At 42.4% G+C, this 12,744-nt stretch overlaps 2 protein-coding genes across 2 annotated transcripts; one reads left to right on the forward strand and one right to left on the reverse strand.

The window, feature by feature from the left end:
- Positions 1-498: 498 nt before the first annotated feature.
- LOC122279653 (acylphosphatase-like) lies at positions 499-7,472 on the forward strand. Its single transcript, XM_043090407.1, has 3 exons — positions 499-836; positions 1,752-2,095; positions 7,373-7,472. The coding sequence occupies exons 1-2, from the start codon at positions 618-620 to the stop codon at positions 2,016-2,018; spliced, it is 486 nt and encodes a 161-aa protein (XP_042946341.1). The 5' UTR covers positions 499-617; the 3' UTR covers positions 2,019-2,095; positions 7,373-7,472.
- A 4,217-nt stretch (positions 7,473-11,689) lies between these two features.
- LOC122278610 (zinc finger BED domain-containing protein RICESLEEPER 3-like) lies at positions 11,690-12,223 on the reverse strand. The gene has a single exon (XM_043088791.1). The coding sequence runs from the start codon at positions 12,221-12,223 to the stop codon at positions 11,690-11,692; it is 534 nt and encodes a 177-aa protein (XP_042944725.1).
- Between the last annotated feature and the right edge of the window lie 521 nt (positions 12,224-12,744).

The raw sequence follows: 12,744 nt of genomic DNA on the forward strand, positions 1-12,744 counted from the left end.
TCTAAGAAACAAATATTTTGTATAAATTTAAACTAGAGAAAACTAAGAGCTGTTACAATTTATACAAATATTTAAATGAATTCAAATATTAATGATAGCAAAAGGGCGAAAGGGAAGCGGAAGGGGAAGGGAGAGGAAACTAGATTTAATGTTTTGATATTTTTGTTTCCCACCCTGCACTTGAAAATTCGAAATTCCATTTCATTAGTCGCTTCGTATTAAACGTTCCGTTGCACTAAAAGACGTCATGCCTGCGCTTTGCTTGCATTTACCGACTGCGTTTAGACTTTTCCAATGAGAAAAGAGCAGAGAGATATGGCGCAAGAGAGGCAGATGGGGAAATTGTAAAGGATTAGTTGAAGCTGGACGGCTGGTTATTATCTAGAGTGGTGACGCGTCATTAGGTTATTGAAGGTGTGGACCCCCCCCCCCTTATTGACACGACACCACTTCGGTTCCTAGCCTCACTCTAAACTGAAACCATTTGTGTAACGAACCAGGCCTGACACGTAATTATAAAGCATTGTTCGGATGGCATCAGTAGTTCCGCCACAACTGAGGCCAATGTTTCGCCGTCCCTCCTATCTCGGAACCCTCGAGGTAAGTGGACCACTCAGATGATCAACAATGCTTCCTCTACTCCTAGAGCCCATTTCCATCATCCTCACTATCATCCTGCTTATCCTCCTATTTCGCTTTGCCCTACTCTTCTTCTTCCTCGTCCTCCTCTTTATTCTCTGCTCCGACCTCGTTCACATCATTTTCGACATTCTCTGCCCGTAATGACTACTCCTCAGGCCGCGACAGAGGATTCCACCCAGCCCTCAACCAGAACGGTACGTGCCCATCTCCCTCCAGCTCTGTTTTCGTTTGTAATTATGTGTTTTGGTTGTGCCTCAAGGACTGTCAGTCTTATGGGAGAATGGGTTGCTCTAGGCGGGGTACGGTAATTGTATGATAAATTCGATGTCTCTCTAGGTTTTAAATCATGTTTGAGTAATCGGTGACTCTAGGTTATTTTTAATAATTTATGATTATGGGGTTTGTCTGCACTCTTAGGTAGTCAATCATATTTGAGTAATGATTCGCTATGAATATATGAAGAGTTCGTTTCTCGTAACACCACCTCAATTAACTCCAAAACAATATTGTGCTTAATGTGGTGTCTATGGTCGGAAAGGAATGAGAGGTGCTTTAATGATAAGGAGCGTGGAGTGGGGGAAATCTAGAACTTTTTTGTATTCTCTCTGTTTCAATGGTTTTCTGCTGTTGTTCTAAAGGGCGGGAATGGTCATGAGTTTCTATTTTCTTTATAGCCCACTAGAATGTAACTAGGTGTCTCACTTTGTAAACTTCCTGTGGACTTGGGCATTGCCTAGTTTCTTCATATTCAATAAAGATTATTACGTATAAAAAAAAAAAAAAATGAATGTATGAATTCGTTGACACCATTCTAAGTGGCTGTTTCTCTTTGTTTGTGCGTAATGTTGGCAAGAGTTCACTCAAACTCACTCGTTTCTGTAATTGGCTGCTCTGTATGTTTTTCTGTTATATTGGCCTGATGGGATACAATATATTTTATTGATAAACCTTGATGATATTGGCCTGATGGGATACTCGGGACATTGATCCTGACACCCAGTGCCAATACTAAAAAACAAAAAAAAAAAAAAAAAAAAAGAAAAAAAAAAGAAAAAAAAAAAAAAGATAATAACCCTTTATGATGGATTTTAGTTATCATTGAAGGACAGGTGAGGGTTGTGGTGAAGGGGAGGGTGCAGGGGGTGTTCTACAGGAACTGGACAGTGGAAAATGCTGTCCAATTGGGGCTGAAAGGTTGGGTGCGGAACAAGAGGGATGGCTCTGTTGAAGCTCTGTTCTCTGGGAACCCTGATGCTGTTCAGGAGATGGAGCAAAGGTGTCGTCGGGGCCCACCAGATGCCATGGTTACTGGGCTCCAGGTTTTTCCTACCAGCGATGATCCTGGGTCTGGATTTGAGAGCAAACGAACAGAGTGATCAACCTTTGTAGCAATATTGTACCCATTTGCTCTGCCAGTACGTATATAATAGTCTTTTCTCTGTATAAAGATTATGTTTGATAGGTCCCAACAATTTACAAATGCCGGAAATAAAGAAACAATTCTCTTCGGGTGAGAATGAACCACAACTTTTACTGAAAATACTTGATGATCCTTTACGATAGTACGGTTTGTTTAAATAAACAAGCCATGAACAAACAACCCGAAATACAAGGAAAAATAACAACCAACAAAATGGACTTAGTTCACGTAAAACAGAGTATGAAACAGAGTACTCAATAAACTGAAATGAAACAACGTAAAACTCGCAACACTGCGTAAAACTTGCAACCACTTCTTTCTGCACGTAGAACGGCCAAGACCCAGTCCCCTCCTGCACGTTCTCTCTCTTTCCTACGTTGCATGCACCATGCAAAGGTCCCACCCGTTCCCTGCTGCTCATCCCAAATACTTGGGATTCGGCTTATGGCCTCTCTCAGAACGTCTCGGCCTATCAATGCCCTCCCCATGAAGTGGACGCTTGTCCTCAAGGTCCATCGAAGGAAACCGGTCAAGCAAAGACTGGTTGGTCTCCCACGTGGCATCCTCGACTGGGAGATGCTTCCACTGGACCAGACTTTCCTCTTCAAATTTATTTCCCCGTTTGACCCAACGAGTATCCAGTGTATTTTGGGGTTCAAGCAAAACAGCTCCTTCATCACTTACTGGTGGCAGTTCCTTGGACGGTGTCGCAAGCTCGCCCACGAATTTTTTTAAAAGCGAGACGTGAAACACGGGATGAATACGGGCTCCCTCCGGCAGTTGAAGTTTGTATGCAACTGCCCCTATTTTTTGTACTACCGGGTAAGGTCCGTAGAAGCGACTTGCGAGCTTCTGATGTGCACGTTTGAAGGCCGATTGCTGTCTGTAAGGATGTAACTTAAGGAACACCAGATCGCCCACTTCGAATGAAACGTCTCGACGTTTTTGATCTGCAATTTGCTTCATGCGATTAATGGAAACCTCCAGATTGCTTTTGAGTTGTCGTAGTAGTTCGTCGCGAGCCTCTAAACTCTGGTCTACTTCATGCACAGAGGAAAACCCAGTCTGATAAATGGGCATTGGAGGAGGCAAACGTCCGTAAAGTGCCTGAAACGGGGTCATTCCCGTGGACGCATGATATGTGGTATTGTACCAGAGTTCAGCCCACGGAAGATAAGTGCTCCACTTGTGCGGCCATTGGTGAACCATACTCCGGAGATATTGCTCAACACAGCGATTTACAACTTCGGTTTGTCCGTCCGTCTGTGGGTGGTAGGCGGTACTGAGATGTAGCTTGGTTCCCGACATCTGAAAAAATTCCTGCCAGAATTTGCTGATAAAAATGGGATCCCGATCGCTGATGATGGACCTTGGTAAGCCGTGCAACTTAATAACCCCTTCGACGAATTTTTCAGCCACGATTTTAGCAGTAAAAGGATGAGTTAATGAGAGGAAATGTGCCGACTTACTCAAACGATCGACGACTACGAAAATCGTATCCTTGCCGTGCGATGTCGGAAGTCCTTCAATAAAGTCCAAGGTGATGTCGTCCCATACTTGACACGGAATGGGTAACGGCTGCAGGAGCCCAGCTGGAGACATCGTTTCAGACTTCACCTTCTGACAAGTTGGACATTGTTTGATATATTCTTGCACTGCCCGATACATTTTTGGCCAGTAGAACTGTTGGGCTAATTTCTTGAATGTCCGTAAGACTCCCGAATGGCCTCCTATGTTCGTATCATGCATTTCGTGGAGCAATTTTGTACGTAACGCGGCATGAGCAGGAATGACAACTCTACCTTTGAAGAAGAGCAATCCGTTACGCCATGCATACGGTCCCTCCAGTTGATTATTAGCTCGGCTAGTCAAATTCTTGACGTAAGAATCACCTTCATAAGCTTGTTTAATCTCCTCCCATACAGGTACGGCCGGCACATGAATATGGTGGAGAACTGGGCTGTCAGGCTTGCGTGAGAGGGCATCTGCTGCTGAATTTTCGCGGCCTGGCCTGTAGACAATCTCGTAGTCATAACCCATTAACTTGATCACCCATTTTTGCTGTTCTGGAGTAGCCACGCGTTGCTCTAAGAAAAATTTCAAGCTACGCTGATCTGTGAGGATGAAGAATTTTTTTCCCAGGAGATAAGGTCGCCATAGGCGTATGGCCTCTACAATTGCAAGCATTTCTTTGGCGTAAGTGGACCAAGATTTTTTTGTAACCCCCAAAGCTCGACTCATAAAAGCTATCGGCCTGCCTTGTTGTGATAATACTGCGCCAATTCCCTCTCCAGATGCATCAGTTTCTATGGTGAAGGACTCATTGAAATTAGGCATTGCTAACGTCGGAGTCGTGGTCATAGCATGTTTGAGAGCCAGAAAAGCTGCGTCGGCTTCCTCACTCCAGCAAAATTGTCCCTTTATGAGCAAGTTGGTCAAGGGCCGTGCGATGATGCCATAGTTTTGAACAAACTTCCGATAATATCCTGTCAAGCCTAAAAAACCACGTAACTCAGAAATATTAGTGGGGGATGGCCATGCGACCATGGCTGCAATTTTACTGCTATCAACCTTCACTCCTTGGTGGGTGACGACGTGCCCAAGTATTCCAGTTCATGCTGACCAAACGCACATTTGCTTGCTTTGGCAAAAAATCGGTGTTGCCGCAAGATGTCCAATGTTTGTCTAACATGTACCAAATGGTCATCCCAAGTGGGACTATATACGAGAATATCATCAAAAAAAACTAAGATGAACTTTCGAAGGAAGGGACGGAATATTGAATTCATAATGGCCTGAAATGTCGAAGGTGCGTTACAAAGGCCAAAAGGCATTACGAGATATTCGTAATGGCCATTATGAGTGCGAAATGCAGTTTTAATAACATCGGGAGGATTCAATCTTACTTGATGATAGCCGGCTCTCAGATCAAATTTGGTGAAGTAAGTGGCGCCGTATAATTCTTCTAGCATATCGTCAACTGTTGGAATGGGAAAACGGTCCTTAACAGTGGCGACGTTAAGTGATCGGTAATCGGTACAAAATCGCCAACTCCCGTCTTTTTTTCTTACTAGCAATACCGGTGACGAGAAAGGACTGGTGCTCGGACGAATGAGCCCAGAATCCAGCATTTCTTGGACTTGCTTCTCGATTTCGGCTTTCTGGAAGTGGGCATACCTGTAGGGACGTACGTTAATGGGCTCGATTCCCTCTTTTAACGTAATGCAATGGTCCACTTCACGTGCAGGTGGTAAACCGGAGGGCTCCTGGAACACATCTTCGTATTCTTTTAACAGTTCTTGCATGCTCTGTTGTTTGTCGCCAGTGGGTGCATCGGCTGGTGCCGGTTCCAAGGTCGATTGAAAACACACAGCAAAGATCGCATGCCCTTGACGGAATTCCTTCGTAAGTTCTGCTGGTGAAGCCGCCTGAATGGTTTGCACGTCCACCCCTTGCAATCTCCGGTTTTGATTTTCCCAAATAAAATCCATGGTTAACTGTTTCCAGTTACATACCACAGATCCCAACATTTCAAGCCACTGAACCCCGAGGACCAGATCAAGACCTGATAAAGGTAGAGAGAAAAGGGTAAGGTAAAATTTGGTGCCCTGTAAGTCCACCCGTACCTTGTCGTAACGCCCCTGACATGTGAGTTTGTCTCCATTGGCCACTCGGACAGGGAAGGTCTCAGTAGGTACTACAGGTAATCTGAGCATGCTTGCAAGGCGGTTGCTGATAAAGTTATGGGTTGATCCACTGTCGATCAAGACCATTACCTCGTGGGGACCCATTTTCGCTGTTACACGCATGGTTTTTGGTGTTGTCCATCCCGTTAAGGCGTGCAAGGTGATCTCCGGTTCAGGGTCGAGTTCTTGTACTTCTACCGTATCTTCTCCGTGGTCATCTTCCAGTGTTTGATCAGTAATGTCTTCACATGTCATATTACCCATATGGCCTTCCAAGAGTAACAGCTGCGGCTTCTGACATCGGTGACCTGCTGTAAACCGCTCATTGCAGTTGAAACAGAGGCCTTGTGCCCTCTTTCTCTGCATTTCTTCCCACGATAATCGTTTAACGGGTCCAGCAGGTACTGCAGGTACAACAGGAGCTATACGGGTGGCTTGCGGAAGAGCTAATGGAGCTCGTGCAGGTGGTAACCGCATGAACCTCCTTTGCCATGCCAGTTGATCATCCCTCATCCGTGCTAAATTAATGGCCTCTTTAAGTGACTGCAGTTTAAACATTCGAATGCCATCCGCTATTTCTGCCTTCAACCCGCCCATGAAAGTGCCTACTAATGCCTTCTGAGTCCACCCTTGGACCCTGTTTCCGAGTTTTTCAAATTCACGTTGGTAGTCCCTCAAGGTCCCCAGTTGTTTAACACGGGAAAGCGCTTCATCGAAGTCCTCACACCCCGATGGTCCGAAACGAGCCCAGAGTTCTTCCTCGAATCGTTCCCATGAAAGCTCACGTCCTTCATCTCGAAATGTTCTACGAATCCACTGCCACCATTGGTTGGCTTCTCCTTCCAAATGGTATGCTGCCATGGAAACCTTCTGAATTTCTGCCGTGCCTTGGTACTCGAAAAACTGGTGCACCCTGTTGAACCATTCGGTTGGATCATCCCCCGAAAATCGTGGAAATTCCAGCTTCGCCGTTTTCGAAGAAACGATCTGTCGAGCCCCATCGTGGCCGTCTCGATGTGGGTTGCCGTGGTTGGGGTTTTCCTGGTTTACGATCAGCATACTCGATATGCGATTGAGAGCTTCCTCCATCCGCTGTAGTCCTTCTTGAACGGTACCCAGTCCAAACTCCAAGTGCTCAATACGCTCCTTGTTCGTCCCCATTATGAACCTGGTCTGATGCCAATGATAGGTCCCAACAATTTACAAATGCCGGAAATAAAGAAACAATTCTCTTCGGGTGAGAATGAACCACAACTTTTACTGAAAATACTTGATGATCCTTTACGATAGTACGGTTTGTTTAAATAAACAAGCCATGAACAAACAACCCGAAATACAAGGAAAAATAACAACCAACAAAATGGACTTAGTTCACGTAAAACAGAGTATGAAACAGAGTACTCAATAAACTGAAATGAAACAACGTAAAACTCGCAACACTGCGTAAAACTTGCAACCACTTCTTTCTGCACGTAGAACGGCCAAGACCCAGTCCCCTCCTGCACGTTCTCTCTCTTTCCTACGTTGCATGCACCATGCAAAGGTCCCACCCGTTCCCTGTTGCTCATCCCAAATACTTGGGATTCGGCTTATGGCCTCTCTCAGAACGTCTCGGCCTATCAATGTTTCAATGACTTGCTTTGGTAAAACATATATGATATCATTGTGAATCAGTGGTTACATTGCTGAATGATATGGTCCTGAATGGCTTGTTATATTTACTATAAGAGTGATCTTATCTTAGGGGTGCCATACATTTTAATCAGTTTTGTTATGTCTTAACTTTTAAATAGAAATCTAGAAGTATAATCCTAAATTAAATAGATCCTTTTCAATGACGATGTGAATGTCAGAACCTAGATAGTAGATTATACATCCTATCAGGATTGATTGGATCTTGTGATTGATCCAAAAATTATCAGCTATTACCAGGTCCCTGCAGTATTCCTCTTTTTTTCTGTTCAGTCTTTCTAGGAGGATGTTCAGAAAGATTAAGTGGAGAAAGGTTGTCGCCTTGAAACATGTCGAGTTCTTCCCAGTTTGCAGGAAAATTTGAGTGGGAATTCTTTTTTTAATTGGTTGATATGGCTTGGAAACATCCTTCATGGTTGATTCTCCGACATCACCAATTTCAGTTAGGAAAGAATACATATTTACTTTACATGATTTCCATTTCCAAAGGTCCTGAGCAAGTATTTGTTGACCTTTCATTTTTGCTGGGTGTACTTGCTCTTTATTTTCCTTTGCTTCTCTGAAAGTGAGACCGTGGCAAGATGTTTTATGGATACTAAAAAAAGGTGAGAAATAGATAGTGAAAAGTATTAGGATAATTGTTAAGCTGAAATGGTCAATCACCAAATATATTGTTAAATATAGTAGCTGGTATATTATGGAAATATATACTATATTATTCATTGCTGTGTGTTTATGGAGTGACTGGACAACAATAAATAATCTATTCTAGTGATGAGATTTGCCTTTGAATAAGTTATTATTATGTGCCTAATCATTTTTGTGAGCCTTAAGCATGTTCATGTTGTACAATCTTAATATCTATTGCAGAAGGCCGTATCATTTCAATGACCCTACCTATGTCTTAGCAGCTTGATTGCTTCTTATTTGGGAGCAGTTGTTATTCTTGTTGTAGCTTGTGCTTTTGGCTGTTGAATAAACTTAAGGGAACTATTGAGTCACCATTGCCAAAGAGTATAGTTCTCTTTGGAAGAAGTAAGGTTTTCCAAAGTTATTAATGACAGTAAATTTGAGTTTCAGCAGAGGATCGTATAATTGGGCCTGTGGTGATAACAAGACTTGTAGAATCAACATGCATGTTGATGTTGGAAAGCTTGGATGCTGAAAACCTGGTTTTTAACATGTCATTAACCCACCCGAGGGTAGCCTAAGTGGTAAGGACGAAGTTGTGTGCATGAGCCCCATGTCACAGGTTTGATTCCCCTTGGGATCAAACTGCAATTTAAGTGGGAGGCAATGGCTGTAGGTTGCTGTGCTAGTCTTCCCAGAGGTTTAGGTTCCATGGGGAGTCCTAAAGGCTCCGCTGTGGGGTGGTTCTGTCGTCATTAAAACAAGAAAAAAAAATGCCATTACTTGTAATCTAAACAATGTTTGAGTCTCTTTCATCGACTAGATGGTTTCTACTTTCCATATAGACCGTCTTCAAGTGAGGCTTTACATAGCACAACGAAGAAGTCCTCAGTATCTGTCAAAGAGATTCTGATAGATGCGGGTTCTCCACGGAAAAGGAAATTATGTCTGATGATTTTTGAATTTCAACGGAGGATCTCATGCTTGGGTAATTATGATGTTAACAAGACTTACAAAATCAACGTGCATGTTCAAATGTTGAAAAGTTCAGATGTTGAAAAGTTTAGATGATGCTGAAAGCCTGGTTCATGCTTTTTTATTTAGTTTTTGATTGGCACCGGGTTTCAGAGAATAAAGTCCCGACTAATTCTAGAAGTGCACAGGCCCTTGGCAAAGAGTTTCCCGCAGGTGCACCTCTGGCAATTCATGGAGAAGTTTCCCCAGTCCAATGGTAGTTCATACTGTTTTATTTAATATACTTCACTAGTAATCTAATCAATGTTTGAGGCCTTTGAACTTTCTCGTTTATGGTTTCCTTACTGTCTGCTAGTTCTTTCTGGTTGCTTTTCTGCCATAGTTTGCAGATCATTTGTAGAAAGGTGCAGTTGCTGAGGTGTGCCATGCTGCTGTAACCACTTATTGGAATGAGAAATGTGAGACTAATACATAGGAGCTTATTGAAAATTCTATGATTTGCATCACGTGATAATTTTTCCATTTACTCTATTCAGAAATTTGGTCACTTATTTCTAGGCCTGGGCTCTGACTTCGACGGAGTCGGAATCGCGATTTCCGACCTCCGACTCCGACTGGAGTCGGAACCGGAAGTTCACTCCGACTCCGACTCCGACTCCGATAGGTTCCGATCGGAATCGGGCTCCGACCTCCTCCCGATTCTGATTCCGAGTTCTAAAAAAAAAAAAGTGATATATATATAATACATATTATATCTTTAAGAAACTCTTATACAATTGTCCAAAACATTGATAATAGTTTAAATACATCTTCCAATACCAAAATAAAAACATATTTCAATACAGAGGTGCTCCAAAACATCTTCCAATACATCGTGATTTGTTGTTGGTGATACCTGAAATTAAAATAAAAAGTCACAATCAATAAAAAGAAAAAAAATGATTCAGAAAAAAATGATTATAATTTCTGACCAATATTTTTTAATCGCGAGTTTATCAACTTAGCCACACTCCAAGTATCAGTTATCAGCAAGTATGCTAGGGTTCACAATTATATCTATGAAATCATAAAAAGTATAAGGTTAATAGATTTATGAAATCATAAAAAGAATTAAATAAATCAATTGAAATACTCAAATAAAGTTATCCGATTTAAGCTTATAGCTATTAGGATCAAAGCCAATGGTATCTAGTCCAATGGGCGTATCACTTAACCAATTCTGTGTGCAAACGAGGGCATCCACAGTTGACAGTGACAATGAACTCCGGTAAGAATCCAATACTCGACCTCCAGTGCTAAATGCTGACTCAGAGGCAACTGTGGTGATTGGAATGGCCATCACATCTCGGGCAATACGAGAAAGGATCTGATACTTGGTGGAATTAACCTTCCACCAAGTTAAAAGCTGAAATGAATCGCTAGGTGCCTCGACCTCTTCCATAAAATACCGTTCAATCTCAGAAGTACACTGCATAATATTCATCGTTACAACAAGCGGATGATACTGATTCACAATATTATAACCTCGACGAGGTGGATTTAATGAGTCATTTGAGCTACGGTCATCGAATAGAGGTGTCGGCCTCGAGTGTGAGGTGCCCGCTGCGGATGAAGGTTGACCACTATTGTTGTAGTGAGAATATGAGTCATCAAGATCCCTTTTAAGCGCTGTAATAAACCGTGTAGCCTTCACTGCCCCCATTGTGGAATTTGCCCAAAATTCTATCAATGCCAACTTATATCGGGGGTCAAGGATCACAGCCACAAAAAGTAATCTATTTATTTTCTCAACATCCCCCCAATATTTATCATATTTGGCCTGCATCCTTATAGCCATACCAGATAATAATCCGCATGAACCCGTACAACCTTCTTACAAGTGGTAGTGAAGCTCTGAGAGCTCGCTGAAGAATAAATTTGCAGTTGTATATGCGGATCCAGATATCCGCACAGTCATATCATAAAAAACTTGTAAAAATCTCACAAAGTGCCCCACACTAGTCCAATCATGTGTGTCTGGCGCACCAAGCCCCTTTCCTGCAGGCTCCAGCAAAGCATACTTAAGTGCCCCATCCTCGACCTCCATCCGCTCGAATGCTCTTTGGTACTTTTGTGCCACATCCAACATAAGGTATGTTGAGTTCCATCGAGTCGGAACATCCAAACAGAATGTCTTAGATCATGAAATTCCAAGCTGGCTTGCTATTGCCTTGAACTTTGACAGCCTTTGAGGGGAAGCCCTCACATACCGCACAATGTTGCGGACTCTGGTAATGGAATCGTCAACCTCTTTTAACCCCTCGTTGACAATCAGGTTGAGGATATGAGCACAATATCGAACATGAATAAATTTGTGGTTGCGGATGACATCAGCTTTCATACTCGTATTCCTCTTGAACCATTCAATTGTGGTGTTATTGGCACTAGCATTGTCAACTGCAATACATAGAACCTTTTGAATTCCCCAATCCTTTAAACAATCATCCATCAGTGCCCCAATTGATGCTCCCTTATGATCAATAATTTCTTTGAACCCAATAATCCGTTTTCTCAAATTCCATTCACTATCAATGTAGTGTGTTGTGATACACATGTAGGAAATGTTCTGTATGGAAGTCCATGTGTCAGTCGTAAATGACACTCTCTAGTTAGTGGTAGTGAACATCTTCTTCATCTCTGCCTTCTTTTTTGCATGCTTCTTCATACAATTCCGCATCACCGTATACCGTGATGGTAATGTAAATCGTGGCTCAATAGTCTTGACAAACTTTCGAAAGCCTCTTTTATCGACTGTGGTAAAAGGCATCTCATCTTTAATTATCATTTCTGCAAGCATATCCCTCACCAATTTCTCACTGTACTGAGGGATGACCATTTTCTTAATCTGTGTACCATTAGTGGCCGTAGAAGCTTCGTAACTGAGCTTGGTCTGATCATTGATTGCCTCTCCCTTCGACATTTTATATCGTTGGCAACTCCCAAGATGGGCTATTAAGACAGCAGTTCCTTGCTTCTTTGAATGACATCCACAAAGTGACCCACAATGGTGGCATCTCGCCTGTGGGTTCTCACGATTACCAGAGATCTTGGTGAAATGCTCCCAGGTCCAAGACCTTTTTGACCTATTTCGTGGCTGAGATGGAGTTGCAGATGGAGGTGGTAGATCCCCAATACCCATCTCCTCATCCTCATTAAACTCATCCTCATCTTCTATATCTACTGGCATGGGGAATCGGCTACTTGCACAAGATGTAGCTGCTTTAGAAGTGGGTCTAGATCTCGGTCTCGGTGACGGGATTGTGGCACTTGGATTCCCTTCTGACCTTCCACTAGGTGAAACTTTCATATCTATCAAAAATAAAATAAAATAAATAGTTAATATAAATAGAAAAATAAAAAACTTGAAGGCACGAGCATAGAACAAAAAAGGATCTTCAATGCAAAGAAATTCTGCATGTACAAAAAAGTATCGTTCTTGAGAAACAAGAGAAGTTAGGATGACCATTTCTCACATATTTTCTTTACATATTCACCATATTTGAATGCAGGAACTAAACATATTTTCTCTACACATTCAGAAACAAAGCAAATTGGGGTATGTTGAGTATGTAAGAGCTGACAAGAAACAGAGCAAACAAGTTTCTAATTTGGGAGAGAAATCATGAAGAGCCTTTTCCTGCAATTTGTAACACAAAAAGT

This window comes from Carya illinoinensis, chromosome 10 (assembly GCF_018687715.1).
Source record: "Carya illinoinensis cultivar Pawnee chromosome 10, C.illinoinensisPawnee_v1, whole genome shotgun sequence".
Lineage (NCBI taxonomy): Eukaryota > Viridiplantae > Streptophyta > Magnoliopsida > Fagales > Juglandaceae > Carya > Carya illinoinensis.